The sequence below is a fragment of the Bison bison genome, unplaced genomic scaffold (genome assembly GCF_000754665.1).
Source record: "Bison bison bison isolate TAMUID 2011002044 unplaced genomic scaffold, Bison_UMD1.0 scf7180017855360, whole genome shotgun sequence".
In the NCBI taxonomy this organism is placed as follows: Eukaryota; Metazoa; Chordata; class Mammalia; order Artiodactyla; family Bovidae; genus Bison; species Bison bison.
The window spans coordinates 258,093-284,591 of NW_011485933.1; the positions used below are offsets into that span (position 1 = coordinate 258,093).

The following is a 26,499-nucleotide window of genomic DNA, read 5'->3' on the forward strand; positions in this document are numbered from 1 at the left end:
GCGCGGAGACCCGCAGCAGCTCCAACAACAGTCTCGTCCTGCCACGCTCGCCTTCTCCATGCACCAAAGGCGAGTAAGGGGAAGATACAACAGGAATCCATTCAAGCTACTATAGATGTCAAAAGTAAAAACAAAAACCTTTTCACCAAATTATGTGCTTCCGAATTTATTACCCAGTCTCTAATTTATTAATTTGGATTTAACTCCATACTTCAGGTATAAAAATGCTCTTAGAATATAATTCAAAAGCTCAATTATTTTTACTATGTCTTTCTTACACTGCCATATTTGTAAACATCTAGAACTGCAGACAAAGCGCTTATTTTTCAATCTAATACCCACAACATGAACCTGGGTACAGTTTACCTATTTTTTTTAATGCTTTATCACTTCAGCAAATCTAATACAAATTAGGAACTTAATTCTCATTGAAAAATCTAAAAAATGTGTCAATGATACTTTAAAAGTTAATCCAATCATTCAAAAAGATTTCTTCCTTAACTAAAATTAGTATTTAATCATTCACTGCTTAAGCCTCTCAGATTTTATGACTAAACCAGTGAAGAAAACTGCAGATGTGAGAAACAAGAGATTGAAAATGGGAAGAACCATGTTTCCATCACTGTCTTCATAGCAACAAAGTAACATTTCAAATAAGTTTAATTAAAGTCTTGGCAAAACAAATGACCTTGCAAAAAATTTAATTAAGATATATGCTCATAGATAAAATAATTTCTGACATACAATTAATCATCACATGGTTATTTTGATGCATTATCGTACTACATTTACTTATTAACTGTGTATACTTATTAATTTTTCACATCCTGAAGACATTATGCCATCAATCTTCCCCTGCCCCATCTCAGTTATTTGCTTCTTCAAATATCTGTGGGCTAAGAACCACTATACATACATCTCGATCACCTTATAAGCAGACGGAGGTACGCCGCATAGTACTAACTCACCATCCTGAACATCTTCCTCTAGAACACACTACCAAAAACAAGCATGGACACAGAAAGCAGACTACTCCTTATTACAGCTAAAAAAAAATTACAATATAATTCATACTGTAATTATAAAAAATTCAAAAAAAAATACTGAATAACAACCAAAAGCAGACAATAAAAACGAGGTAAAAACATGAAGTTCCCATATGAGTCTACAGATTTAATTACTGGCTGCTGCTGCTGCTAAGTCACTTCAGTCGTGTCCAACTCTGTGCAACCCCATAGAAGGCAGCCCACCAGGCTCCCCGGTCCTGGGACTCTCCAGGCAAGAACACTGGAGTGGGTTGCCATTTCCTTCTCCAATGCATGAAAGTGAAAAGTGAAAGTGAAGTCACTCAGTCGTGTCCGACTCTTAGCAACTCCATGGACTGCAGCCTACCAGGCTCCTCCGTCCATGGGATTTTCCAGGCAAGAGTACTGGAGTGGGGTGCCATTGCCTTCTCCGTTACTTACTGGGATGAATGTCATTAAAATCTTAGGAGGCACAGTGCCCTCTGCTGCACGACGTCAGAACTGCACCTGTAACCTGTCGCTCAACTGGTCCCTGAGCAGCCCTGGCTAACGCCCTGGTTACTGGAGCTGCACCGCGATGGTCCGAAGGGCTCCGTCAACAATCTGAGGTCCATGCTTATGGTGATGGTGAGAGTCACACGGTGCCCCCTACTTCCACCTCAGCACCGAACTGAACCATCTGCCCTCCCACACCGAAGTATGCTACTAGCCACAGGGAAACAGAACCCTGACTTATTAAGGTCCTGCACACTGAAAAATCCTAAGATAAGGAAGTAAGAAAAGCTCCAAGCTTTTGAACAGAGAGTTCAAAGGATCCAAGCAAGAACAAAACCCGAAGAAGAAACAACATCCCGTTTGTCAGTCCGTGGAGCAGGGAAAGGGCAGGTGGGCACTCTGTGACTCCTGAACACGCAGCTTCAATGCCACTTCTTCTAGATATGGGTAAAATGACTAGGCTCATCTAAATATAAAAATTACCAAATGATTAAAATCCTCTAAAAATTCCCTTTTTCCTGTTTTTACAGAGTAGCTAGCCTATTTAACATAGCAACATTTTAATTCAGACTATTTCACCTAGACATGATCGAGGTATAAAGTGAGAGATAAAATTGTTAATTGAGCATTTTCTTTTTTAATTCGGTGACATGAAAAGCAAATACCCGTGAGGTTCTGCCCACATCCCGGAGGGCTCAGCTGGACCTCGAGAGCGGATCCCTGCTCCAGCCCCTCTGTGCCCCCCAGCCCCGGGCACGGGGCCCTGCCCCACCTGCTGTCCTGCCGGCGGTAGTCCAGCTGCTGCTCCACGCGGACCATCGGCTTCACCATCCCCCGCTCAGCGGTGCTGGAGGTGGACGGCGTCCTGTCGCTGTCCAGCCTGGCGGCGCTCTGAGCCGGGGAGACACAGGCGCTTAAACAGAGCACGCAGCCGTGTGTGTGACACCCGGTGTGGCTGGGGATGTGGGCGGGGGCCTGGGAGAGGGGCCACAGCCGCGCACCCGAGCACTCAGACCCTCGTCCTGGGCAGAGAGCAAGAGCGCGGCTCTGAACCAGCTGCTCGGGCGTGGGCAGAGAGGGCCCCCACGGCATCTGGACCCCACGCGCTTCTCGGGTCAGAAGGCAGCAGAGAGAGCACACGCGCGGTGTGAAGAGGCAGGTCTCTGTTTACTCGTGAGTTTTAAGAAAGGATGTGCAAGCTCACTATGGCAGTGCAAAGCCCGATGAAGAACTAAGTGCAGAAACGGGCTCACTTCCTGCCCTTAACTGACACAAGGAACGGACGCCCACACAGCAACCCACGTGGGGCACAGAAGCCCCACCAAGCAGTGCCCACTGCCAGCAGCCTGTGGCCGGTGGGGATGGCGACCGACGCTCAGAGAACCATCAGAACAGACCAATACAGTCAGGTGCAAAGTTCACGGCAGCAAAACTCTCTGCCAGACTTCTCAGTGCCCCTCCCTGTGGATACTGAGCGCAGGCGCGGAGCCCGCCAAGCAGGGAGTGACCTACACGGCGCGAAGCGCACCGCCCACTCCTCGTATCGCCCCAGACGAGGCTGCACAGCCTACTCTGAAGACACTTTCCCGCATGTGGTGAACAGCATGTAGTACAATTTTTATGTTACAGAGCAGTGACAGGGAAGTGGAGAGACCCCGTGTCCCAGCCACCAACCAACCCACCCCAGGAACCAGCGGCAAGACAGCAACTACAGAGAAAGAAACAGCTGCCGTCTCAGGCCCAGGTCGGGGGCAGGGGGGCCTCTCCTTGGTGGCGGGCCGCTACCCAGAGCAAGCACAGTGCAGGAGAGGAGGGTCCCGGGCAAGTGTGGTACCCGCGGAGAGGAGGGGGCGGCCAGGAGCTGGGACCAGGCTGAGGTCACAAGCGTAGCAGCCGTGACCTCTGGGGTGACCTGATCTGAGCGAGGAGTCTGGTCCTAGAGGACAAGCCTGGGACACACTGCTTGGAGAGAAAGCACAAGCTCCTGGCCTCTGCGGCTGCTCCCGCGGACCGCAAGAGACAGGGTGCCCGCACACAGGCCCCGCAAAGCCCGCACCACGCTTCCCTGCGCGTGTCAGCGGTTCTCCACTGCCACCCTGCCACGTGGACATGGTCCTATCGGTGACGGACAAGCACCCACCTTGCTCGCTGGTAAGGCCATTCCACTGTGAACGTCTCCTCCTAAATCAAAAGTTGTCTCCTGAACAATTCTGTTGAGATAAAACAAAACAGCCACAGAATTAATAGCTCTCAAATGATCAGAGGCAGTCTCTTAATAGTACAAATTGTTAAATAACCCAGTGTGCAAAGATCTTCAAGAAATCACTTTACTATCAGAATATGAATCTAACGAATAAAAAAAACTATACTGACTTTATGAGCTGTTTTTTCCAACATGTACTGAATGCTCTCAAGATCAGAGTTTTTAAAACTAGGAACACAAAATTGAAAAGAAGCATAAAGAAGAAAAGGAGCTCATCCATTGTGCGAGTTTCTTAATTTCCCAGTGTAGCATGGGCCCGTTTGCACTGCATGCTGGGCATGTGAACAATCGCACAGTGACTCTGCCATGACTCTGACGGCAGAGCCCACAACGGCACGGAGCTCAGGGGTGCAGGTGACGAGCACGCGGCCATCGACACAGCGCCAGACCGATCACCCACACACATCATCAACACCAACTGTGGCGTCCTGGGGTGCCCCACCACCAAGGCTCTGAAGACAGAGACCCCGAGTCTGCAGCTAAGAACACACACACATCACGCACCCTTTGAGGAACCAGAATAACAACAGCAAATGAAGCCCAAGTGTAAATAAATGAAACAGGGACTAAAAAGACAACAGAAACGATCATAAGAGATGGTTCCTTTAAAAGATGAGCAAAACAAACCTCCAGCTAGACTGACCGAGAAAAAAAGAGAGAGGACTCAAGTCAACTGGAAATGAAAGAAAAGATACTACAGGCAACACACAGGGACACATCAGAACACACCACTACGAACAACAACGCCCCAACTGGGCAACCCAGAAGAAAAGGGTAAATCTCCAGAAACAAAATCTTTCGAGACTAAAGCATGAAGAAACAGAAAATCTGAACAGATTAATCACTGGAAAGGAGAGTGAATCAGTAATCAAAGGCCTCCCAACAAACTAAAGTCCAGGACCAGATGGCTTCACTGATGAGTTCTACCAAACATTTAAAGAAGAGTTAACACAAATGCTCAAACGATTCCAAGACATAGAAGAGGGTGGGGGCACAGTTTCAAACTCATTTTATGAGCCATCATCACCCTGATGCCAAAAACAAGACAGGGACACCACAAGAAAAGAGACTTTCAAGCCAACGTTCCCACTGAGCACAGACGCAAACATTTCAACAAAACATCAGCAGACCCAATTCAACAAAATAGTGAGATGCTCACTCACCAAGATAACGGTGACCGATCCCAGCAAAGCCAGATGGTTCAACACTCACAAGTCGATCCACGTGGTACACCACGTTAACAAAAAGGAAGGGTAAAAACCACATGATCATCTCAACACACACACAAGGTTCGACAAAACTCAACAGCCATGTATGGGACCCCCCTGGTGGCCCAGTGGTGAAGAGGCTGCCTTCCAATGCATGTGGTGTGTGGGTTCAGTTCTTGGTTGGGCAATGCTGCGGGGCAACTAAGCCGTGTCCCACAACTACAGAAGCCCCTGTGTGCTGCAACTAAGGAAACCCGTGTGCTGCAAGGAAGACAAGAGAGCCAAAAAAAACGTTGTTTCTACACACTAGTAACAGTATCAGAGGGATTAGAAAAACAATTCCAATTTATAATTGCATCAAAAAGAATAGAACACCTAAATTTAACTAAGAAAGTAAAAAACAAATACACTGAAAACTTTAAGACATTCATCACAGAAATGGAAGAAGACACAGATAAATGGAAGATACTAGATATTTTGTGTTCAGGGACTGGAAAAATTAATACAGCTAAAATGTCCATTCTACTCAATGTAAGACCAGAAACTATAAAACTGAGAGGAAAACACAGGCAGGACACTCTTTGACATAAATCACAGCAAGATCCTCTGTGACCCATGTCCTAGAGGAATGGAAATAAAAACAAAAATAAACAAGTGGGACCTAATTAAACTTAAAAGCTTTTACACAGCAAAGGAATCTATAAACACAGTGAAAAGATAACCCTCAGAATGGGAGAAAATAATAGCAAATGAAACAGCTGACTAAGGATTAATCTCCAAAATATACAAGCAGCTCATGCAGCTCTACACCAGGACAAAAAAAAAAACCCAATGAAAAAGTGGATGGATACACATTTCTCCAACGAAGACATACAGATGGCTATTAAACACGTGAAAAGATGCTCAACCTCACTCATTATTAGAGAAATGCAAACCAAAACCACAAAGAGGCGTCACCTCACTGGCTGGAATGGCCGTCTTCAAAAACTCTGCAAACAACAAACTCTGGGGGCGGGGGAGGAAAGAGAACCCTTCTGCACTGTTGGTGGGAATGTAAACTGATGGAGATTCCTTAAAAAAAAAAAACTAGGAATAAAACTAGCCCATGGCCCAACAATCCCACTACTGAGCATATATCCTGAGGAGATAAAAACTGAAAAGACACAGGTGCCCCGACGTTCATGGCTGGGACATGGAAACCACCTGGCTGACACGGACAGATGAACAGAGCGCTGTGGCGCACAGATGCAGTGGGGCGTCACTCAGCCACAAACGGGCTGCGTTCTGAGTCAGTGGTACTGCGGTAGATAAAGCTAGAGCCCACTGTACAGAGTGAAGTGGCAAGTCAAACAACAGTATATTAACACACACACATAGAGAATCTAGAAAGATGGTGCTGATGAACCTATCTGCAGGGCAGCAACGGAGACGCAGACACAGCGAACAGACCTGTGGACACGGGAGGGGAAGGAGAGGGGGGACGAGTTGGCACAGAAACACGCGCATCAGCAAAGGGGAAGCGGGCAGCCGGTTCGAACCTGCTGTGCGAATCAGGGAGCGCAAGCCCGGCGCTCCATGACAAGGTAGAGGGGTGGGGGGAGGCTCCCGAGGGAGCGGACACGCACACCCACGGCTGATTCACACTGATGTGTGGCAGAAACCAATACAACATTGTAACGCAATTATCCTTCAATTAAAAATAAATTTTAAAAAATCTTATTAAAAGTAGTAACAAAAAAACCAAGGTCATAGATACAAACATACCAGTGGTGACCAGAGGCAGAGGTTTGTGGGTAGAGGGAGGGGGTAACGCACAGCGCAGGAACCAGAGTTCAGCGGTCATTAAGAGAGCAGTCCTGAGTGTTCTCATCCCAAGGAAAGAACTCCTGTACCTCTGATGGCGAGGACAGCACCTACACGCACTGTGACCACCTCACGTGTGTGCAAATGCTGAGTCCACGCCCCACACCTGCACTGGCATGGGGATTATGTCTTGTTTTAAAGGTATACAGAGATGTGTGTAAAAAAGAAAACACAAGTTACTTACCTAGAAGTTTATGTAACAGTTTAATGTTAGAACAACACTCATCTTTATAAAAGTGAGAAGTCTGCCCTAGTTATGGATGTACATAGAGGTACCGGTATAATCAACTACTAAGCGGTTTCCACTAGTTTTGCAGGAGAAAGATACTAGAGATCGAGTTTCACAGTGGCACCACGCCGACACGATCTCAGCTCACCCAGAGATGTGACTAGACTGGACTAGACACTGCAGCCCCGCAAAGCAGGACCCTCTGCGCCGGAACAGCAGCAGGAGGCCGAGCTCTCAGACGCACACACATCCTAGCAAGACTGAGACTGACTCTGACGGGGGCACAGACGGCTAACAGAACTGCTCGTGACAGTGATGCTACGACGAACACCATCAGAAGAGAGACGGCACAAAGCCTAGAAGTAAGCCCAGCAGCAGACAAGAGGCGTGGCGAGGAGAGGGCAGGCAGAGGCTGGATCCCCCGCCGAGGAGCCGCCAGGAGACAACGTGGGAGACGGAAGGCCCAGGCACGGCTGGAAGCACGCGGCCCGGGAGGCTCCAGGGCAGGCCTGCGACACCACGGGGCAGGCTGCGCACCTGCTGGCCCGAGACCCACGCCCACCAGCCTGAACACCGGCAGTAAAGCCCTGGGCCAGCACACTCGCTAACAACAGTCACCGTCAGAGAGGGCGTCTTCCTCCCGGCCTGCAGACAGTAAGCGTTTCCCTTCCTGCCACAGGCCCGTGTCGCAGGTCCTCAGAGAGGCACTAGGTGGAGCCACAACACTTTACGTTCCTTTAAAAAAAGACCGTGTTTTATCACTAGGAACAGAAATGGTACATACGTTGCAACAAAACCCAACAAAAACCTAGTTACCTAGATTCAGAACACTGTAACTCAAAGTATGGCTTTAAAGTATCAGCTAAAAGACAAAATTTAAAAAGAATTTAAAAAACCAGCCACAACTTCCAATTTCAAGACGAAGTCAAGACCTTCCTTCCTTCTTCTCTGAAACGAACCCAAACCCAACCTGAACCACAGATGGTGAATTCTGAATTTTTAGAAATTAGAAGACAATAAAACACAGTCCACGGCTAACTCACATCTGCTCTGGCGTGATCACACTCTCCAGAATTCTCAAAGGCACCAGTGCTCTTACCCAGACTTATGTCTGGGGCCCTTCACAGTCAGGGCCCCGTCTACGGATCTCTTGGGGAGCGTGTGGTCCTGGCTGGGGTCCACGAACTTGAACACGTGGGACGCCCCGAACTGCACCTTCATCCCGCTCTGCAGCATCGTGGTCTCCGAGATGCGCTGCCCATCCACGTAGGTCTCAGCGTCCATGCTTCTCGGCGTGACTGTGACCACCCCGTCCATATTCGTGAGGTCACAGTGATGGGGCTGAATGCCTGAACCAAACAACTGGGAAGGAAGGAAAATCCAAGGAACTTCCATCAAGCATAGAGCATTTAAAACTGAATTTTAAGATTCTGGAGTCCCCCTTTCATGATAAATACAACCTAACAAACTCTGGATTTTTGGTGGTTTCAGGGAACTTCCCTCAATAGCAAAAAAGTAATAAACACTGTCAAGATAACTTTTATTTTTAGCTTCCAGGAGCTTGCATGCTTATGAGATGATAATGGATCTAACCGGACGGATCACTGGAGTGCTCTGCTGTGGGGAGGATGGAGGAGGAGACGGACACGGGTCCTCGGCCCCGTGGCTCCAAGCTGAGAAATGAGGGCAGAGAGAGCGCGGCCTGCCAAGCTCAGCCCCAAGAGGCGAGGGGCGAACGTCCTCACTCACAGACACCCAGGACCTGGCCCAGTCTAGCCCGAGCGCCGCGCCAAGCGGGAGTGATGCCTGCCTCCCGTTGCGTGTGGGCCCCGGGGATGCGCTTGCCTGTACTGTCTACTGAAGCACCCTATAAAGGCAGCCCCATGTCCCGGGGAAAAGCGAGCAGGCCAGGGCCCTGAGGGGCTGGAGGACCGACGCTCACGCCTCCCGCGCCGCCACCCGTCAATCTGCTCTCTACGGCCCCGCCCCGGCCCCGCCCACCGCCCACGCACCTGGATGGAGCTGTCGTCGAACTTCTCGGTCCCCACCTCCGTGACGCTGAGCTGAAGGCGGTAGAGCTTTGGCTTGTCTCTGGAGTCAGAACCGTCTGCGGGAGGAGAACAGGCTTCACTGCGAGTCAAATCACAAGGCTCTCGCCACGTGATTTGAAACAAGCAAACGGGCAATCCTTGAAAAGACAACCACTCAGTTCTCAGGGTTTCTTTTCAAAGAACTCCCCAGGTTTACATCCTGCAGTTTAACTGGGTGCACAAAATGCAAATGAAGACACGAACGTATCAGTTTCTGCTTATTACACTACAAGGTACTAACACCAACCTTCCTACCAACCTTGCTTACCGCATAAAAAACGCGTCCTGACCACATGGTACTGGACCCATCTGGTCCTGAATGAAGACCAGGGAGGAGATCGGGCGCCTCCAGACTGACCGTTGCCCCATGAGCCCTGCACACAGCCCGCGGGGAAACGCGAGCCCTCTCCCAGGTCCAGGGGCAGACCCGAGGAGGCGGCCCCACGCCACCCGCCGGCCGCCACCGCGCCGAGTCCCAGTAGGAACTGCGGTGAGGCGCCCACCTCCATGGAGCGCAACTGGGGAGAAACACAAACAGAGACTGGAGCTTTCTGTGTCATTTTAAACTTCCTGGAGCCGCGAGACGTTCCCCCTGGCTGTGCATGAACTTCTCTGACCTGATGGGGTTGCCTGGGGGTAGAGCAGGAGGGGGAGGGGGACCACATGCGCTGAGACCCCTGCCCACTGAGGCCCGGACACTTACCCCCCCTACATCCCAGCTAGCGCAGGCCACTCTGACCCCAGCCCTGGTGCCCAGGCAGGGACGGGCCTCAGCCCCGACACGGCCGCATCAGGACGCAATCCCGGCCCGGACAGCAGCCTGGAGGGTCCCCGCCGCACCGGAGGCTCAATGACTTCAGACCCACTCACCAAGGGGTCAGGGACGCTCGCTCACTGAGGGGTCGGAGATGGGCCCGCCAGAGCACACAGAGGATGGTCCCAACTCTCGCAGACCAACACCGGGAGCAGGGCACGCAAGCCGTCAGCACGGTCGCTAACTTGTGAGTGCACAAAGCAGCAGGCTGATGGCAGGTTTCCTATCTGCGAGCTACTGCAGCAATTCTGAGATCGGGTGAAGAGGAGACCGAGCCGGGCTCCATAGACTTCGCCTCGAACAGAGCCCACACGGGGCATCCCGGTGGGAGGCGGCCGCAGCGGAAGCCTCGTCTGAGCCTTTCTGTTTCACCTCCAAGTACTGACTCAGAACAGGGCATCCATCATGTGGGGCCTTCCTGGACGGGCCAGTTCCATCAGACCTGCCGGGGGCGTGTTACTCTGCTGCCTTTCAACACCTCGGGCAGCCCTGGGGTCAGTCCGGGCTGAGAGGCATCGTCAGCCGTGCCGTGCCCCCGAAGCAGCCGCTTCCTCACACCCCCACCCCTGGGCTCCGGCGCAGAAGGGCGTCTAAAATGGTCTCTTTACACCTGGCCCTCAGCACGGACCGTGGTCCACAGTGTGCATCCCGTAAACTGGGACCGGTTAACAGGGAGTAGCTACTAACTAAAAATGGAGAGAACAGAATACTGCAGTGTGGCCACACAGAATTACACTAATGAATCATAAAGAAAGCAAAAGAAGCAAATTAGTGGTCCAGAACAATTGTCTCAATTACAACGTTTAAAAAGAAAACAACAGAAGAATGTGAAAAATGTGTTTAGCGGTGACAGAAAAATGCACAGATGCTTTCTTCTGAAATTCTGAATGCTTCTGAAGGGCATCTTGTGAGCTAATAACCTGATAATACAAACTTTTTTTTACATCAACATTTACAGCCACGAATTTAGAAACATAACAAGAAAGGAGAAGGAAATAGCAACCCACTCCAGTGCTCTCGCCTGGAGAATCCCACGGGCAGAGACTCCTGGGGGGCTGCAGTCCATGGGGTCGCACAGAGTCGAACACGACTGAAGCGACTTAGCAGCAGCAGCAAGAAAGGGAGCTCTACAGACTTCCCCATCCTCTCCTTTCTCACCACTTCCCTGTAGCAGAAACCTGCCGACAGGCGGACAGAAACCACCTCTCAAGCCCCTCCTTCCTCACTGCTCCCCAGGAGTAACACGAGAGAGAGACACCTTTACAGGTGTGTCCAGAGTACCCGGAGTGGGGGCCACAGATGCCGGAGACAGAAGGGAGCCGAGGGGCCATGGGGAGAAACGGAAATGGAGGCAAGGAATGTGCAAGGAGCCGACTTCTCCTCATGGGTCCGCGCCCCTCTCCTCAGCAAAAGCAGTCATCTCAGGGGCCAGACACACACCACAACTGCTGCGTAACACAAACCCTTCTGCGTCCCCTTCTGTAAACACTGCTTGTGCCTGGAGGGTGGGAGCACCCTTCTCCCTTCAAGCTACAGCAGCTCTGGCGTGGCCCAAAGGCGGAGTAAGTCCTCTTGAGGAACCCGACCACACACACCAGAGCTTCTCCCAGAGGTTTTCAAAGTTTTTTTTTAAATTTTGCACTTTTGCCTTAAAAATATGTGTTGTTGTTCAGTCGCGTCCGACTCTTCGCGACCCCATGGACTGCAGCACGCCAGGCATCCCTGTCCTTCACCATCTCCTGGAGTTTGCTCAAACTCACGTCCGTCCAGTCAAACAGGTATGCAACACAATCATATGGTTCAAAACTCAAAAGGCACAAAAAGTCCAGGTGAAACATCCCCACCTCCGCCCAGAAGCAAACCTGCAGCGTCTGCCTTTAGTGGATGGGGCAACCTGACGCCCAGCGTCTCCGGCGCTCACACACCTGTCAGAGACCGACTCGGGGCTCCCGAACAAGCTGCACAAAACCCGGTCAGACGTCCAACACCTGACTAACCGGCGTTTCCTCTGAAATTCACCCTGAATTTCATCTGCCAACTCTGCCAGCACGCCCCCACGCCTAGCACTCTGCCCTGCACACTGGTCTGCTGCGGCTTTCCCCAGCACTCCCAGAGACCGCTCTGAGCACATCCTGAGAGCGAGCCCAAGGGCGCCTGCATTCTCAGCCGGCAGCACTTCCACACAGCCAGCTCTGCCTCTGCCCCCAACCGCCGTCGGCGGCCGGCTGGACGAAGCGGCTGGGGTCCTGCCAGCCACCCTGCGTGGATGGAGGGAGGGGACTCGCGCACCTAAGGACAGCTGACCGCAAGCACGGCCCCGGCGCCGTGCTGCACGCCGGAGATGCACAGTGAGGAAGTGGATGATGGTCACGTGCCCAGAGAGCTCACACTTCAACAAACCAAGAGAACAGTTAAGACATCAACAAAAAAGAAATGTGAATCTTACTGAAACATGACTATCGAGAGAATATTTTCACTAACTCTATTAGAAAAAAAAATCCAAAAAACTGTCTCCTCAAACAAAAACTAAGGACACTTCAGTGAAGTCGATGACTGTATCATGCGTATTTTTGGTACATGCCAGGTAAAAAAAAAAAATGTATTCTCTACTGTTCCATTATTTTACAGTATGAAATTAAAAAACACAGGAAGACATTAGAGTCCTTTTCAGGAATAAAATAACAACTGAAACATGTCTAAGACTCTATTTATGTATTACATCAAAGTAGGTGATACATACTGGGTTTGATCTCTGGGTCAGGAAGATCCCCTGGAGGAGGGCACGGCAACCCACTCCAGTGTTCTTGCCTGGAGAATCCCACGGACAGGGGAGCCTGGAGGGCTACAGTCCGTGGGGTCCCACAGAGCTGGACACAACTGGGCAACTAAACGCAGCACACAGCACAGGTGGTAAACACCAATTGTTTCTATTTTTCTTTAAAAAATGAACAAAACCCCCCCAAACTCCAAGTTTGGCTAATATCTGATGAAAACCTGTATGATCAGTTTGGACAAAGTTCAACAAACCAATATAAGATGCTACAAGCTGAATAAGTTTTCTATACAAGAACGTACTTGACTATTACATTCGACATGCAAAAAATGACATTTAAAATGTAAAAACAGACCAAAGAAATAATTCCATGTACTATCTAAGATAGACTCTACTGCACAAAATTTGAGAAACAAACCCCAAGTAAGAAAGCACAGCTCTGCTGACAAGAGATGAGTTTCAACCGGGAGAACGAGGACAGCCCTAAGACACCCTGCATCCGGTCCGGACACCAGTGAGAGCCCCACCAGGGGCCAGGGGTGAGTGGCACCACTGGCCGGCCGGCTCCTCCTCTGCAGCCTCCTGGGGCATCACACACGTGGCCCTCCCCACGCACCATGCCCCACCTCTCAGCCCAGGCCCTCTCTCTCTGGGCCTGGGTCTCAGGCTGTCTGTTCCCCGTCCATCTCCTCCTCCCCCGCCTCGCCCCCTCTTCTTGATTGTCTTGGGGGAGAGGGAGTTGAAGGTCAAGAAAACCAGTCTCTTCCTTCTTCACTCCAAATTCTCACTTAAGACTTATCCTGAACAAAGGAACTGGAAATGTCTGCAAAACAAGCTTCTCTTAAATGAATTCTGGATATGGAACAATTACTAGATAGGTATAAAATGAAAGGACATTAAACTCTTAGGAAGCGTTATATTAATTGAACAATGAACACATCACGCATGTGGTCAGTCCACATTGTTCTGCCCGCGAGGCGGTCAGTGCTCTGGTTAAGAAAGCAGTAGGAAGCACAGCGTTACCTTCGGAAGCGTGAGAGCTGTAGCAGGCCGAGTGGTTCCTTCTCCCTGGGGTCGGAGTCATGCACGGCCCCCAGGTGAAGGCCGCAGCAGGACAGAGGCCGTGCAGAAGGCGTGGGGGGAGACAGAGAGGGTAAGCTGCAGGGGCGACCGTGCGCGGGAAAAGCGCGCCACCCGAGCCCGGGGCGCGGACACGGCAGCGTGCTCCACGCGGCGCGAGTGTGAGAGACCGAGGCCCACTGTTAGGGAGACACTGAGACAACAGGTGAGTGCCCGAGGTGGGCAGCAGTTAGTCCAGCGCAGGGAGACCCCCACCCTGCTGGGAGGAGGCGATCGCTTCCACCCAAAGAATAACATGACTCGCTACCCCTGTCCCTCCAAAAGACAGTGGAAGCGTGTACCCACGTCTCAGAAGCCTGGACAACACCTGCGGGCCTCAGTTCCCCCCGCCCCCGCCGAGGACACGTGCTGGCTGACGTGCAGCCACGCGGTCCTCACCCCCGACCTGCCACCCAGCGGCGGGTGGCAAACACCCTCTCATTCCGCCTGCAGACCGTGCTCGGAGCGCTGCAGCCACACCGGCAGGCCAGAGGGCTCTGGGGTGGACGGCTCTGGGGTGAGAAGCCCGTGGCAGGCACCGGGCCTGCCTCCGTGACCCCCGAGTGTGGCCTCCATGAGCAGAGAGGCTCCCCCACGGCCCCGCACCTGGCAGGGCGGCAAAGCCCTGGGCGCACAATGCCCACCCACTCAGACTGAGACCGCAAATCGCAGGAGGACAGCGAGACCTCTGGCCCCTCTGCACCCGCTGCCCAGGCTTTGGCGGCAGCTCTGCGACCCTGACTGGAGGTAGCAGAGGCCGGGGCACTAACAAGTGTGTGATGCACGCCGCCAGCGTCTGGTGGCAAGCAGGACACAACTGGCATCTGCGCAGGACCCACCCTCTGTTCCTCTATGCCCGCAGAACAGCTCTACACAGTTTACAGCCTGGGAGACGCTAAGTGTGAGATCAGCAGTCAAAACAGCACTTCTCGCCGAAACATGAGTCCCAAGGTCGGGGGTTTAATCTGACTTTCTGCTGCTCCACCTCCAAGGCCCAGAGCAGCGCCGCCACCTAAGAAGCACTTGGGAAGCACTCGTCACCTGCCCTGCCACCACCCAAGTCAGCTTGCTGGTCTGCATTTCAAAACTACCCTATGTCAGCTGCTGTGTATGAAGTCTCTATGGGCTAATACTATTTTCAAACATTTTGGTTTGGGAGAAAGAAAATAATCATTAATTTCCAGCACGTAATGCAGAATTTTAAAGGACAGACCCAAGACCCAAAGACTAAGTTTCAAAACCAACTGCCGTCTCCCAGCCACCATGCACTGCTGCACACGTCTGAGCACCAACCCTCACACCCAGACGCCAGACACGCCAGGTTTCCAAACCAAAGTGTCCAGACGCCAGACACGCCAGGTTTCCAAACCAAAGCATCCATGAACTTTTCAGCCAGAGAACTCAGAGACAGAGCAATACTCACATTTCCCCACAAACAGCTAATCAATTTTAAAAAAAACTTCAGACATAGAAGTTACTGCCTGCAGCACAGGGCCACAGACTATAAACTACAGTCAGTCAAAACAGCAGCCATTTTACCTGTATCAACACCACACCACCCAGAGGACACCCTGCACCACAGGGACCACGCCCATCATTAGTGAGCCATAATTTTGTAAGCAAAAATGAATACTCAGGAATCAAAGAGCAAAACATACTTCCTGCCCAAGGATCCACAGGCTATCTCCGTAACAGTTTGCTTCTAGCTAACCTTTTGTAGGATTACTTACTAAGCTTCATTTAAAAGAAACTCTGGGTGGGAGGGTCGACTCTGGTCTTGATAGCATTTTAGGGTACAGGTCACAGGGCACCATTTTAACCAAATAAACAGAAATGACGCAGTTCAGCTGAATGAGAACAATACACGTGTCACACACGTATCAAGTATGTAAGCAGATTAAGTACATTGTATAACAATGTGTGTGCATAAGACATTTTAGGAAAGTCAATATATTTCTCTGCCTGATGACTAACTTGTAACAACAGCTTTAGCTTAAGAGAGCACAACAAACACACAGTCTAGAAGGCTGACCCGAATGTACACTTAGTCTATTAGAAGGCTGACCTGAAGGTACACTTAGTCTATTAGAAGGCTGACCTGATACACACTGAGTCTATTGTCATTTAAAACTACGCACATACCCTTCCTCTTACGCATGGACTTCTTGGATATACAGCTGACTTTACAGATATCCTTTAGGAGATTCATACACTGAGCAACAGTGTAACACATACACACACATCTGCCTCTAGAAAATCTGTCCTGAGAAAAGTATGTCTCAGTTTCCTGATTTTTAGTAGCTAAAGTATTTTACAAGGTTAGTTTTGGAAAAAAATTTTTTAAAGGGAGTAGATCATTTAAACATCTCAAAAACTCTCTGTATTCACTATTTAAGATTTTGTTTTTCAATATCCATTTTTGTGCATGTTAAGTTTATTCTTATGCATGAATATATATACCCTATGATCTTAAGGGTTTTTTAATAAATACCGTCTTATGATGGCTACTTTAAAAAATAAATAAATAAATGGTCTTTAAAAAAAAAAAAAAAAAAGGATGTCAACCAAAAGAAAGTCTATCCGAGTAAGGTTCACCACAAAGCACAGCACGCCCAGCGTGGCCCTGCTCACCCGGGCTCAGCTCCACGAGGTAGGGCAGCTTCTCGGGGGGCAGGGCGGAGCCGTAGGCCAACCCATCGGCTCTCTCCTTCCCCTGCAGGGGCTTCCCGTCCGTGTGCTTCTTACTTTTCTTTGGGATGTGGTCTGGTGGCCTCCTCTTCAACTGAAAGACTAAAATCCCTAGAATAGAAACTGTAAATTATCAACCGACTCAAGTGAATGTCGATGGACAGCTGATCGACCATCAGCTGCCCAAGGTTCTTCAGGAAAATGCAATTTAACATCTCCCAGGGTGACTCCAGTGGTAAAGAATCCACCTGCCAATACGGGAGATGCAGGAGACCTGGTTTGATCCCTGGGCTGGGAAGATCCCCTGGAGGAGTAAACAGCAACCCACTCCAGTATTCTTCCTGGAGAATCCCAGGGACAGAGGAGCCTGGGGGACTACAGTCCACAGGGGCGCAAAGAGTTGGACACAACTGAAGCAACTTAGGATTGCACACCACTGCCCAAGGCATAATTAAGAAAAGCTCACGCAACTTAACTTTGTGTTCTTGAAAACTCTTGTAAGCAATTTCCCCAAAGCATTTTAAATTAACAATCATGCAAACACGTTATATGCTTGAAAACAACATATTTCAGAATAAATGCTTCTATTGGCAAACAACCCTATGATCAATATGTCCATACACACATGTAGTAACACAGACGCACATTAATACATACACACAAATATTCTTAATTCAATTAAGTCACAATTAAGATCAATTTGACTTTAATAAAGTTTAACTTCATATTGTCCAGAAAAAGTACGAAGCAAGTGTACATTTGAAAGTACCAATCTACATTCAAATATGCCAGGGTTAACTGGCAGTAAGTTTTCACGTCTTTGTCAACACCAAGGCCCTTCACTGAGCAACAGCGAGCTTCAGAAGTATTTCTGAAAGCAAGAAAACTGTTCTCTCGTCAAAAATGCACCTTTATGCCCTCCCCGCTCTGAAATAATCAGGAGAAATTGTCTGAGCGGTGGAAAGTCCGGATTCCTTATACAAAATGACTAGAGGATTAGACAGTATTCAGGGTTGAAGGTTATCTTCCCTATTACCACAAGCCTGTCCAAACGTCACCAGTCCGTCTGGTCAGCAGGGAAGGAACCAGGTGCCAACAGGTGCCAACCCCTCATGAACTGACAAGGTGCTCTGGTCTGGCTTCTGCAGGACACAGTGGCCCTGCTGCTGCGTGACGGTCTGTGCCAGGCCTCCTGCCAGACCCACCTGGCACAGAGCAGCCTCAGGAAGAGGAGCCAGCAAGTCCAGTAAGGAGGCGGAAGACGGCCCAGCACACAGTCCTCAAGAGACACTGCCACGCACACCTGCCTCTTCCGGCAGGTTAGACCCTAACCTATCAGGTATCCCAGAGCTAATTCCTTAACAAATACAATCTCTCTTTACCTCTGTCACTCGGCCATTCCCTGAAGATCTGTAAAGGACATTCGTCATCATCAAGGATAACTTCTTTAGCACCTTTTTCATCAGAATGCTGGGCTCCAGGAGGAAGCATGACCTAAGAGGGAATAACAATTAACTGTGACTACACCCAAAAAGTGAATCAGCGGGTATTTAAAAGAATTTTTTGTTTTTGAGGAAATAAAAAAAAAGTCACTGTAGAACTGAATTGTTCAAACACTATAAACAATCCTGAAAAACATGGACAAAAATGAGGGAAAAGTTTCCAATAAAAACCTCAGCCAGCTGACCAGAATGCTGTTACTGGCCTGCCCTCTGTCCCGCCCCAAACGCTAGTCGGGTCTGCTCCCTGACACGCTCTGTTGGCAGGCTGCCTGGGATGCTCGACCTGTGAGGAGGCTCTTAAAGAAAGATGACTGCATCACCGCAGACCCGCTGGCCCACAGCCTGCCTTCCACTGTCACACTGGTGTTAAGAAGGCAGTTTCATCTAACAAATCCTCTGCAGGAAAACCATCACAGAGCAGCAGCAGAAGAGACCAGCTTCCCTTTTTGTGTACAAAGTTCATTCTTAGGATTAAATTTAGATGCGGTACACGGCGTTCACTGAACAAGGGCTTTACAGCACTGCACGCACGACACTCACACATCTGCAGCGCTGTATAACTTTTTATTCTATTCTAATGGCAAGCAATGTCCTAATCATTGGAAAAACCCTGTGACAGAGAGAAAAAGAGCCAGTGACCAGGGCCCAGTCTCCAATGCCCTGCTGAGTTCCAGTCCATCTCTCAACACCAACCAACACACAACTACAGAGACCAAAGCCAGTCACTGGCACCTGGAGACGACTTCAAACTCGAGTTAATTCAATAGCGTTACAACAGACATTGTGCCCAATTACACCACATGTGCATACACCAAGTGGCTTGGACGTCTACAGAACCGTGTAACTTCTCTCTACACTGCTACAAATCACCCTAAAAAGACGTTTATTATTAATACGACACACCCTTACGCTTAAGTAACTGATATTTCCTCATAGTGTCTTGTACTAAACGTAGCATCCTGGGCTTGGAACGCATGCTACTCCAGGGTCTGACTTGCACTTGTCTCTTCGGTCTCACACTCTGCCACGCAGCCTCAGAAAGCAAGTTCCTCAGAACTTCTCTGGATTCTCCACCAGGCCACAAGACCCCACGCTGCACTGCACCTGTAACGCACCTCCCAACTTCGGGGTCCAGCGAGCACCCCCTCTCACCCCTCGGCTCGGGGACAACTCCCCCAGAGAGGCTTCCCCAACCTCCGTGCTCGGCGCAGACTGCGTGCCTGTATTTCTCATTCTTGGCTTGTCTCCCTTTACTGTGAACTCTTTTGAAGGCAGGTCTCAGCTTTGACCTAACACAGTATCTAACACAGTTAGCACAGTACCTAACAAAGAAGCAGAACCTACCTATGCCCTGAATAACTCACTGAAGAGAGAACAGATGAGTGGATGAAGATGAAAGAGCTTCGTATCACATGACCAGTAAGAGGGCAAGATAGCAAAGGACTTCTATCTCAAGGATAAAAACAATTATCAACCCCTAACTCATTTTGCCTAAACTAACAGGGAAAAAAAAAGAAAAAAATGCTCAAGAACACAGTATTTAGAACAAAAGCCCCAAACTATGCAACCCTCAAAAGAATCATCAAACGATTTCAAAGAGACTGTCAGAAAAAGCCCAAAGAAAATATTTTACAACTTCATGCCTCTGACTAAGGTGCTCTTTCATTTTCTCATTTTCATCAATAAAATTAGGCAGAAATTAAGGAAAGGAAAACCCACATTATGAAGTCTACTACCACGCAGTCTCTCAAATGCAGCTTCATGGAAGGGAGAATCACTGAACAGACTTAGACACAGTACCGCTCCCCTGGCAGACACCTGGGCCTCCACACCAAGAGTCAGGCGGCGGTGGCAGCCTCGGGGCCACAGCCTAAGAGGCCCAGGTGGAAAAGGGCCAGGCCTCTGTTCGGCAATGCAGACTCTATTCACACCACTGCTTTGCTGTTTTCATCCTCAGACACTTTCCATGGTGGTTATTAACTGGAAGTATGAGGAAAATGGACCCAGAAAACCCAAATCCTTCAGGTCTGGGAGACACACTAGTGTTATTTCTTTGACATTCTCTCTCTCTCCACTTCCTATTGCTTTTTCTACCTGATCCTCTGTCAGACCCTAAATCTCCCCGTCTCCTGTCTTTCTGTCCTCTGCCGATGTCCTTCACGTCCCCTTTCACCCCTCCTGCTAACACTTCGCGCCCTGGCCCTTCTCTGCAGGCTCCTCCCACAGCACTCTGGTCCATTCCCCCAAGCACCAGCCCAGCCCTTCTGTCTCAAGTCTCAGCTTTTGAACACTTCCGTCTGCTTTGTCTTGTTTATCTCAAGTTCTCTCATCTGCTTGGGCTGGTCTATCTTTCACTTTCAAGGCATTTTCCAGCATCTGTTGAGTCCGGGTCATCCTCTCACACTGACGGCGAGCCCAGGGAGAGCAGGTGGTTCTGGTGAGGGTGCCCACTAGTGAGCCAGGATGTCCGCAGGTCAGAGTTCATACAGGCTGCTCCTCCCTGAGAGATGGTGCCGTCTGGAAGGAATCACTCATCTTCTGGCTGTCGGGACTCGGGGCACAGCCTCCCTCCATCCCCCTGCTTGTGGTGAAGACCTTGCTATGCCAGGACCCCCAACCCTGCAGTGTGACCATGGCCTTCAGAAGGGGAGGTGACAGGACAGCCACAACGGGGGAGGTAGGCTGGTGGACGATACTCCCTGAAACAACTCTCAGGACAGCTTGTCCTGAGATGGTTTTCAATGCTGCCCGGGGAGTGCTAGAGCCCCGTACTCCTGGGTCCTCGGGACTGGGACGCAGGCCCCTCTGCAGGCGGCTTCCCGCCAGCAAGTTACACACGCCTCTTTCAGGTCTTGCGTTCGTGTCTGCGGCCACACCACCCTGAAAGCGCCTGGTCCTGGAAGCTAAGCAGGGTTGGACCTGGTTAGCACTTGGACGGGAGGACTGCGTTCACAGCTCTTGCCATCTCTTCTCTAGTGCCCTTTGTTCTTGTGCACTTACACAGAGTTCTTTATTCCTTTATTGTCATCTCAATGGGATAAAAACATCTGTCTTCTCATCTATTTCCAGCTGAAAATTGGGCTTTACTCATAAAATTATAGATCTAGCAAATGGTTTTTCCAGCAGAATATAAATTCTCAGCTTTAAAACGAGAAGAAAAAGCCATAAAACTCAAGCAAGGCCTCTTATTTAACCCCTTCTGTAGCAACACTACCAGCACCGCTGAGAGCTCAGAGCAGACAGCACTCAGCTCACAGCTTGAAAGACTGAACACTGCTAGGGTTCTGAGTCGTCTACAAAGTCAGTGCAAACCCAGCCACAATTCCAGCAAGTTTTATGTAGAAACTGATAAGCTGATTCTAAAACTTATGTGTAAATGCAAATAAGCTGGAATGACCAAAGCAATTTATTAAAGCAAAAGGAAAAAGTGCAATGGGGACTTTATATGATTTTAAAAGACTTACCATAATCTATAGTAATCAATATAGCTTGATGTTGGCAAAAAGATATAAGATATGTAAATGAAACACCAGATTCCAGAATTAAAACCAAAAATATATATGGCCAACTGATTTTCCACAAAGGTGCCAAAGCAGAGAGGGAAAAAAGAAAGCCTTTGTAACAAATGGCCCTGGGTAACCTGGGTGTCTGAACAGAAGTGACTCTAACCTCATACCATACACAGACATTATCTTGAAACGGAACATACAGCCCCAATCTAAGACCTAAAGCTATGACACTCCTAAAATAAAATACCGGTAAAAGTGTTCACAACTTTGGAGGAAGCAAATTCTCATATAGAATAAAATAAGTATAGAATGCTAAAACAGAATTACCAAGTTAGACTTTAACAATTTTAATCATTGAAAGATACCACTTTAAAAATGAAAAGGCAAGCCAAGCCACAGACTGGGAAAAAACATTCACAGCTTATGTATCACACGTAGGACTTAATATACATATAGATCATCAGGGAAATGTAAGATTTTTCAACAATGAGATACAACGACACACATCAGAATGACAGGTAAGATGACCGACCAAACAAAAGATGAGTGCAGAGAGAGCAACGGGATCTCTCGTCTACGTGTGGGGAGCTGTAAGCGGTACAGCCACGCTGGACACGCACACAAGTGCCTCCTGTGGGACTGAGCCCTCTCCTGAGTCTTTACTCAGGAAGAGAAGTACTTCTACGAGAAGACTTGCAACGTATGTTCACAGCAGTTTTACTGTAGGAGTTAAAAAATGAAAACTGGAAACAACGCAAATTCTATCAACAGGTGATGGATGAAAAAACCATGACACACCCACATAACGAAATACACAGTAGAAAGAGGCACAAGGAATCGTCTGAGGGGTCACTGTGCTGACTCGCCAAAACGGACAGTGCTGTGAGCTTTAATGCATGTGAGGTATCATGTGACGTATTGCACCTTAATTATTCCTGAATAATCTTGTGGGAGGAGGAACTAAGACTACCGCACTTTGATTATTTAACAATCAATTGCTAGGATGAAAGAAAGGAGGACACCTTTTAAAATCTACTTTCAATGAGATTCTGACAGAAATAACGGTTACAACGAGCTAATACCTACTTGGGACTGACTTAAAGGTGAGGGATTTACCAGAAAGTTTGTCTTACAAGAGAAAAATCTGCTTGATTTTACTCAGTGTGACCAAATCAATTCTGAGGTATAAAATTTCACTGTTATTTCTTGAGAACTCGGGTCAAAGACACAACCTTCATCTCCAAGAAATTATGGATGGCAACTAAGTCTATCAACCAAATGTTGGTTAGTGACAAACAGCAAACCAAGATTTATTTAAATGTTGAGTTGTTACGTTAAGAAAACAATCACTAAAGCAGATTTTACTAAAATAAAATTGTTACCTATATATTAGTATATACGCTGAATAAAAATTGGAAGGGTACGCATGAAAATGTAAACAGCGCTTATCCTTTGGTATCAGAACTACAGAGAATTTTTATCTTTTTCGATTTGTCTTTTTATACTTAGTTTATAACAAACAGAAACACAAACTACTTTTGTAATGGAGGGAGAATGCTGTCTTTTATACACATGCCCACGGTCTCGGTTTACCAGATTCTAGCAATACAGCAGAGAGAAAGTCAGCCCATGTTCAACTCCCATGTAAAGCACATCTGTCCATGTGAGCACCACATCCGGGCCCGCGTGACCTGCGAGCACTCACACGGGCGATGCAGTAGTCCCTGGGGTTCTCCTTCTCCAGGCCGTACTTCTCCAAGGCTTCGGCCACAGCAAAGTCCGCAGGGTCTGTAGTGGACAGCAGGATCGTCTTGTAGGGAATATTTGGTTTTAAACTATCTGCGTAAATTCTCAATGTTCCACCTAAAAAAAAAAGTTTGACATCTTTAAACACAACTTTTATTTTACTCCAACAACAGAGAGCGGTACACAAATTCCAGCCCCACTTCCTGTTAAACAACACACACGGCAGGGCCATGCTGGCCCAGTGACCCTTAGCCACAGAGAACGAGAAACAGTTCTGCGTGGTAAGGCTGCGTGTGTCCTCTCCTCGAGCCCACGCTGCTTCCATATCTGCTCTCGGTAAAGGACGGAAAGGAGCATCCTGAGCACTGCCCCTTCTCCACCTGCTTTCCTACATCGTCACCTGCACCAAGCTAGACACCGACCTTCCCCAGTTCCTCGACTTCCCGACCAACAATCTGAAACTTATCCCTTCTACCTGCGAACTCATTTGGGAGGAAAAACTGTGAACTAGAGCAGAGCAATTTGGATACCCGGAGGTTTTCTTCTTTGTATGTTTCTCTTTAATGGACTCTTTTACATGTTGTATTATTGCTTTTTTGGTGTCATAATTTGCTTTCTACTTACAAGATTTTTAAGCCCTACAATTTTAAGTCTAGATAAAAGACTCCCACCTTTAAGTTAAAGACTGAGAATAAAGATCTGTGCACCTCAACTCAAACTCTAAACTTCTGTGACTCCCGCATCTGCTAAATTCTAATGCAGTTATTCTGGCTACTGAATGCTTCTTACACTCTTTGCACACAAGTCTGGCACACACTGCATCATGACAACCTGACAACAATAAAATAATTCTGGTCTCCTAAGATAATCAGCAAGTCCAAGCTAGCATTAGAATGCAGACTTGCTGACATAGGCCAGGAGGCAAGCTATCTACAGACTCACAGGGACGAAGCCCCCCCCCCGGCTCAACAATAAGGACAGAGCCCGGACCGGTCACTGTCACAGGCTCTCAACAGCTTGTAAAGGGTAGAAATTAAGGGGAGAAAACTAACAAGAAGGAGAAGTAAAAACTGTAGATCCTTTAGAATGAGTCTGAACTTCAACGGCTGCTAGTTTAACACAAGTAGATACAGACCAATGTATGTAGACCCACAGTATCCACAAAACCTACAAGAAACACAAAAACTCCAAAGAAGGAAACACAAGAATACCACTAAAGAAAATCAACAAAATACAAGGGAAGGAACAAAGAAACGAGCGGAGGAAAACTACGTACACTAGCAGAAAACAAGTAGTAACGTGGCAGTGAGTACACAGCTGTCAGGAATCACTTCAAATGTCAACAGACTAAACGTTACAAGAAAAAAACACAGGACGGCTGACTAGATAAAAAAAAGAACCATCTACATGCTGCTTATAAGAAACTTCCTTCAGAGCTAAAGACACAAACCAACTGAAAGTGAGGGTTAGGGTTAGGGTTAGAAAAAGACAATCCATGCAAACAAACGACAAGAAAGTAGGGGCAGCAATAATGATAAAGGGATACAAATACAAGATGCTGATACACTCATTCACACGCATGTGCCTGTACGTGAACCCCTGACTGTATGAAGCTGATCTGAACAGGCATGGGGAGAGGGCCTGACGGTAACACAACAGCACCAGGGAGCCTAACACCCAACTCATCCAGGGACAGGTCAACAGACAGACAAATGGATACAGTCTGATTTAAGAGGTTTTCACTGTAAAAGCATAATACCACAGAATCAGCACAACAGAAACAGACGTCTCCTTAATCTCTGAGGAGGGAGAGACAGGCGAGAAGCTAACATTTTAAAACTCCTGCTGGCAACTATAACCCGTCTATATAAATACACGTTTAAAGCTAAGGGAGGATCGCTCCCCTTTTGGGGAGATGTACAAAGCATGGCCCACAGAGCAGAAGGATCCAGGGCAGCACACACGGCTCCCAAGGCTGTTCACAGGAAGCTGAAGTGGAAGGGCTGACCCCACGGGCATTCTGAAGTCACTCACACTTGGGAGGCATCTGAGTGCTAAAAATACTCTCCAAGGTGCAGAGACAGAGGCTGCTGCAAGTGACGACTTCTGACCCGCTGTGAAGGGAGCCGGACAGTGTGTATGAGCTCCTCCTGAGAACCTGGGGGACCCCCTGAGGCTAAGAGAACGGCAGAACGACAGACTCTGCATTCCTCTCTTCCCACCCTGACATCACACCAACCCAGCAGACAGGAGATTAAAGGGATACATTTCTCTAGGTTACTTATTAGACACAAACCGACAGAACACTTCAACTTACTCTATTTAACTGTCTCAGTATTAACACAAACGGCTGTTGTACCAACACTCTGGTTTCTCAGGGCTTCCTGGAAGGTTGCACAGGTTCCCCGGACCGCAACCATCCCTTGAGCAGACAAGCCCTCCTCTCCTGGATGTTTGCCGTTTCTCCTCACCCTCCAGAGGTTTATCCTGTTTCCTCTGTCTGCTCCTCAACAACGGCCTTCATTCCAGGTCTGTATTACCTGCAGCAAGTGTCTTCCATGCCCAGTGACACCGCTGACTGGTTCTCAGTCACCAGGCTGGCACCCAAGTGAATGCGGGCTTCCCCTCCAGACGGCCCTGGACCCCGCAGACCCACAGCCATCCAGCTGAAAACGGTGTCCTCCTGAAGGGCTCCCCTCCTCAGAAGACCCCGCCAGGCGCCGGCTGCCTTCCTTCCTCTGCGGGCGCTTGCCCCTGCTTTCTCTCCTACGGCCCGGCCATGAGCGCCGAGTCCGCCTTCGGGCTGCTCTCGCGGCCGACGCCGGCGCCTGCTTCCACCCGCAGCCCCTCACGTGGACCCTCTGCTCCGCTCTCAGAGCGACCGCCCGGATTTGAGGCGTGGGCTACACTGGACGCTTTCTACTGATAAGCCCCCAGCTTGCACTTTTTCGACATTTTTCCTAAAACGTTTACATTTTTCCTTCCTCATCTTTGTAGTTCCTCTCTTCTTCCTTTTTCAATGCATGTATTTTTAAGTCATTTCAAATCCCTGCTGGAACAAGACAGGATAGGTCTCAAAAGCCATCTATTAAATTATTTATAGAATAAGAGTCTCTCAGCGCCCTAGTTTTTTGTCACCGACACTACAATTCCCATGAAACACATAATGAAGACT

At 48.7% G+C, this 26,499-nt stretch overlaps 1 protein-coding gene across 1 annotated transcript in view; it reads right to left on the reverse strand.

Annotated features, from left to right (window-relative positions):
- MLLT4 (myeloid/lymphoid or mixed-lineage leukemia (trithorax homolog, Drosophila); translocated to, 4) overlaps positions 1-26,499 on the reverse strand; it is a 101,396-nt gene that overhangs the window by 45,447 nt on the left and 29,450 nt on the right. Inside the window, exons 6-12 of the mRNA XM_010858771.1 lie at positions 23,284-23,441; positions 17,950-18,061; positions 16,511-16,678; positions 9,096-9,190; positions 8,183-8,445; positions 3,661-3,730; positions 2,293-2,411 (exon numbers count right to left, since the gene is read on the reverse strand). Coding sequence (XP_010857073.1) covers positions 2,293-2,411; positions 3,661-3,730; positions 8,183-8,445; positions 9,096-9,190; positions 16,511-16,678; positions 17,950-18,061; positions 23,284-23,441 — 985 coding nt within the window. The remainder of the gene's footprint in view (positions 1-2,292; positions 2,412-3,660; positions 3,731-8,182; positions 8,446-9,095; positions 9,191-16,510; positions 16,679-17,949; positions 18,062-23,283; positions 23,442-26,499) is intronic.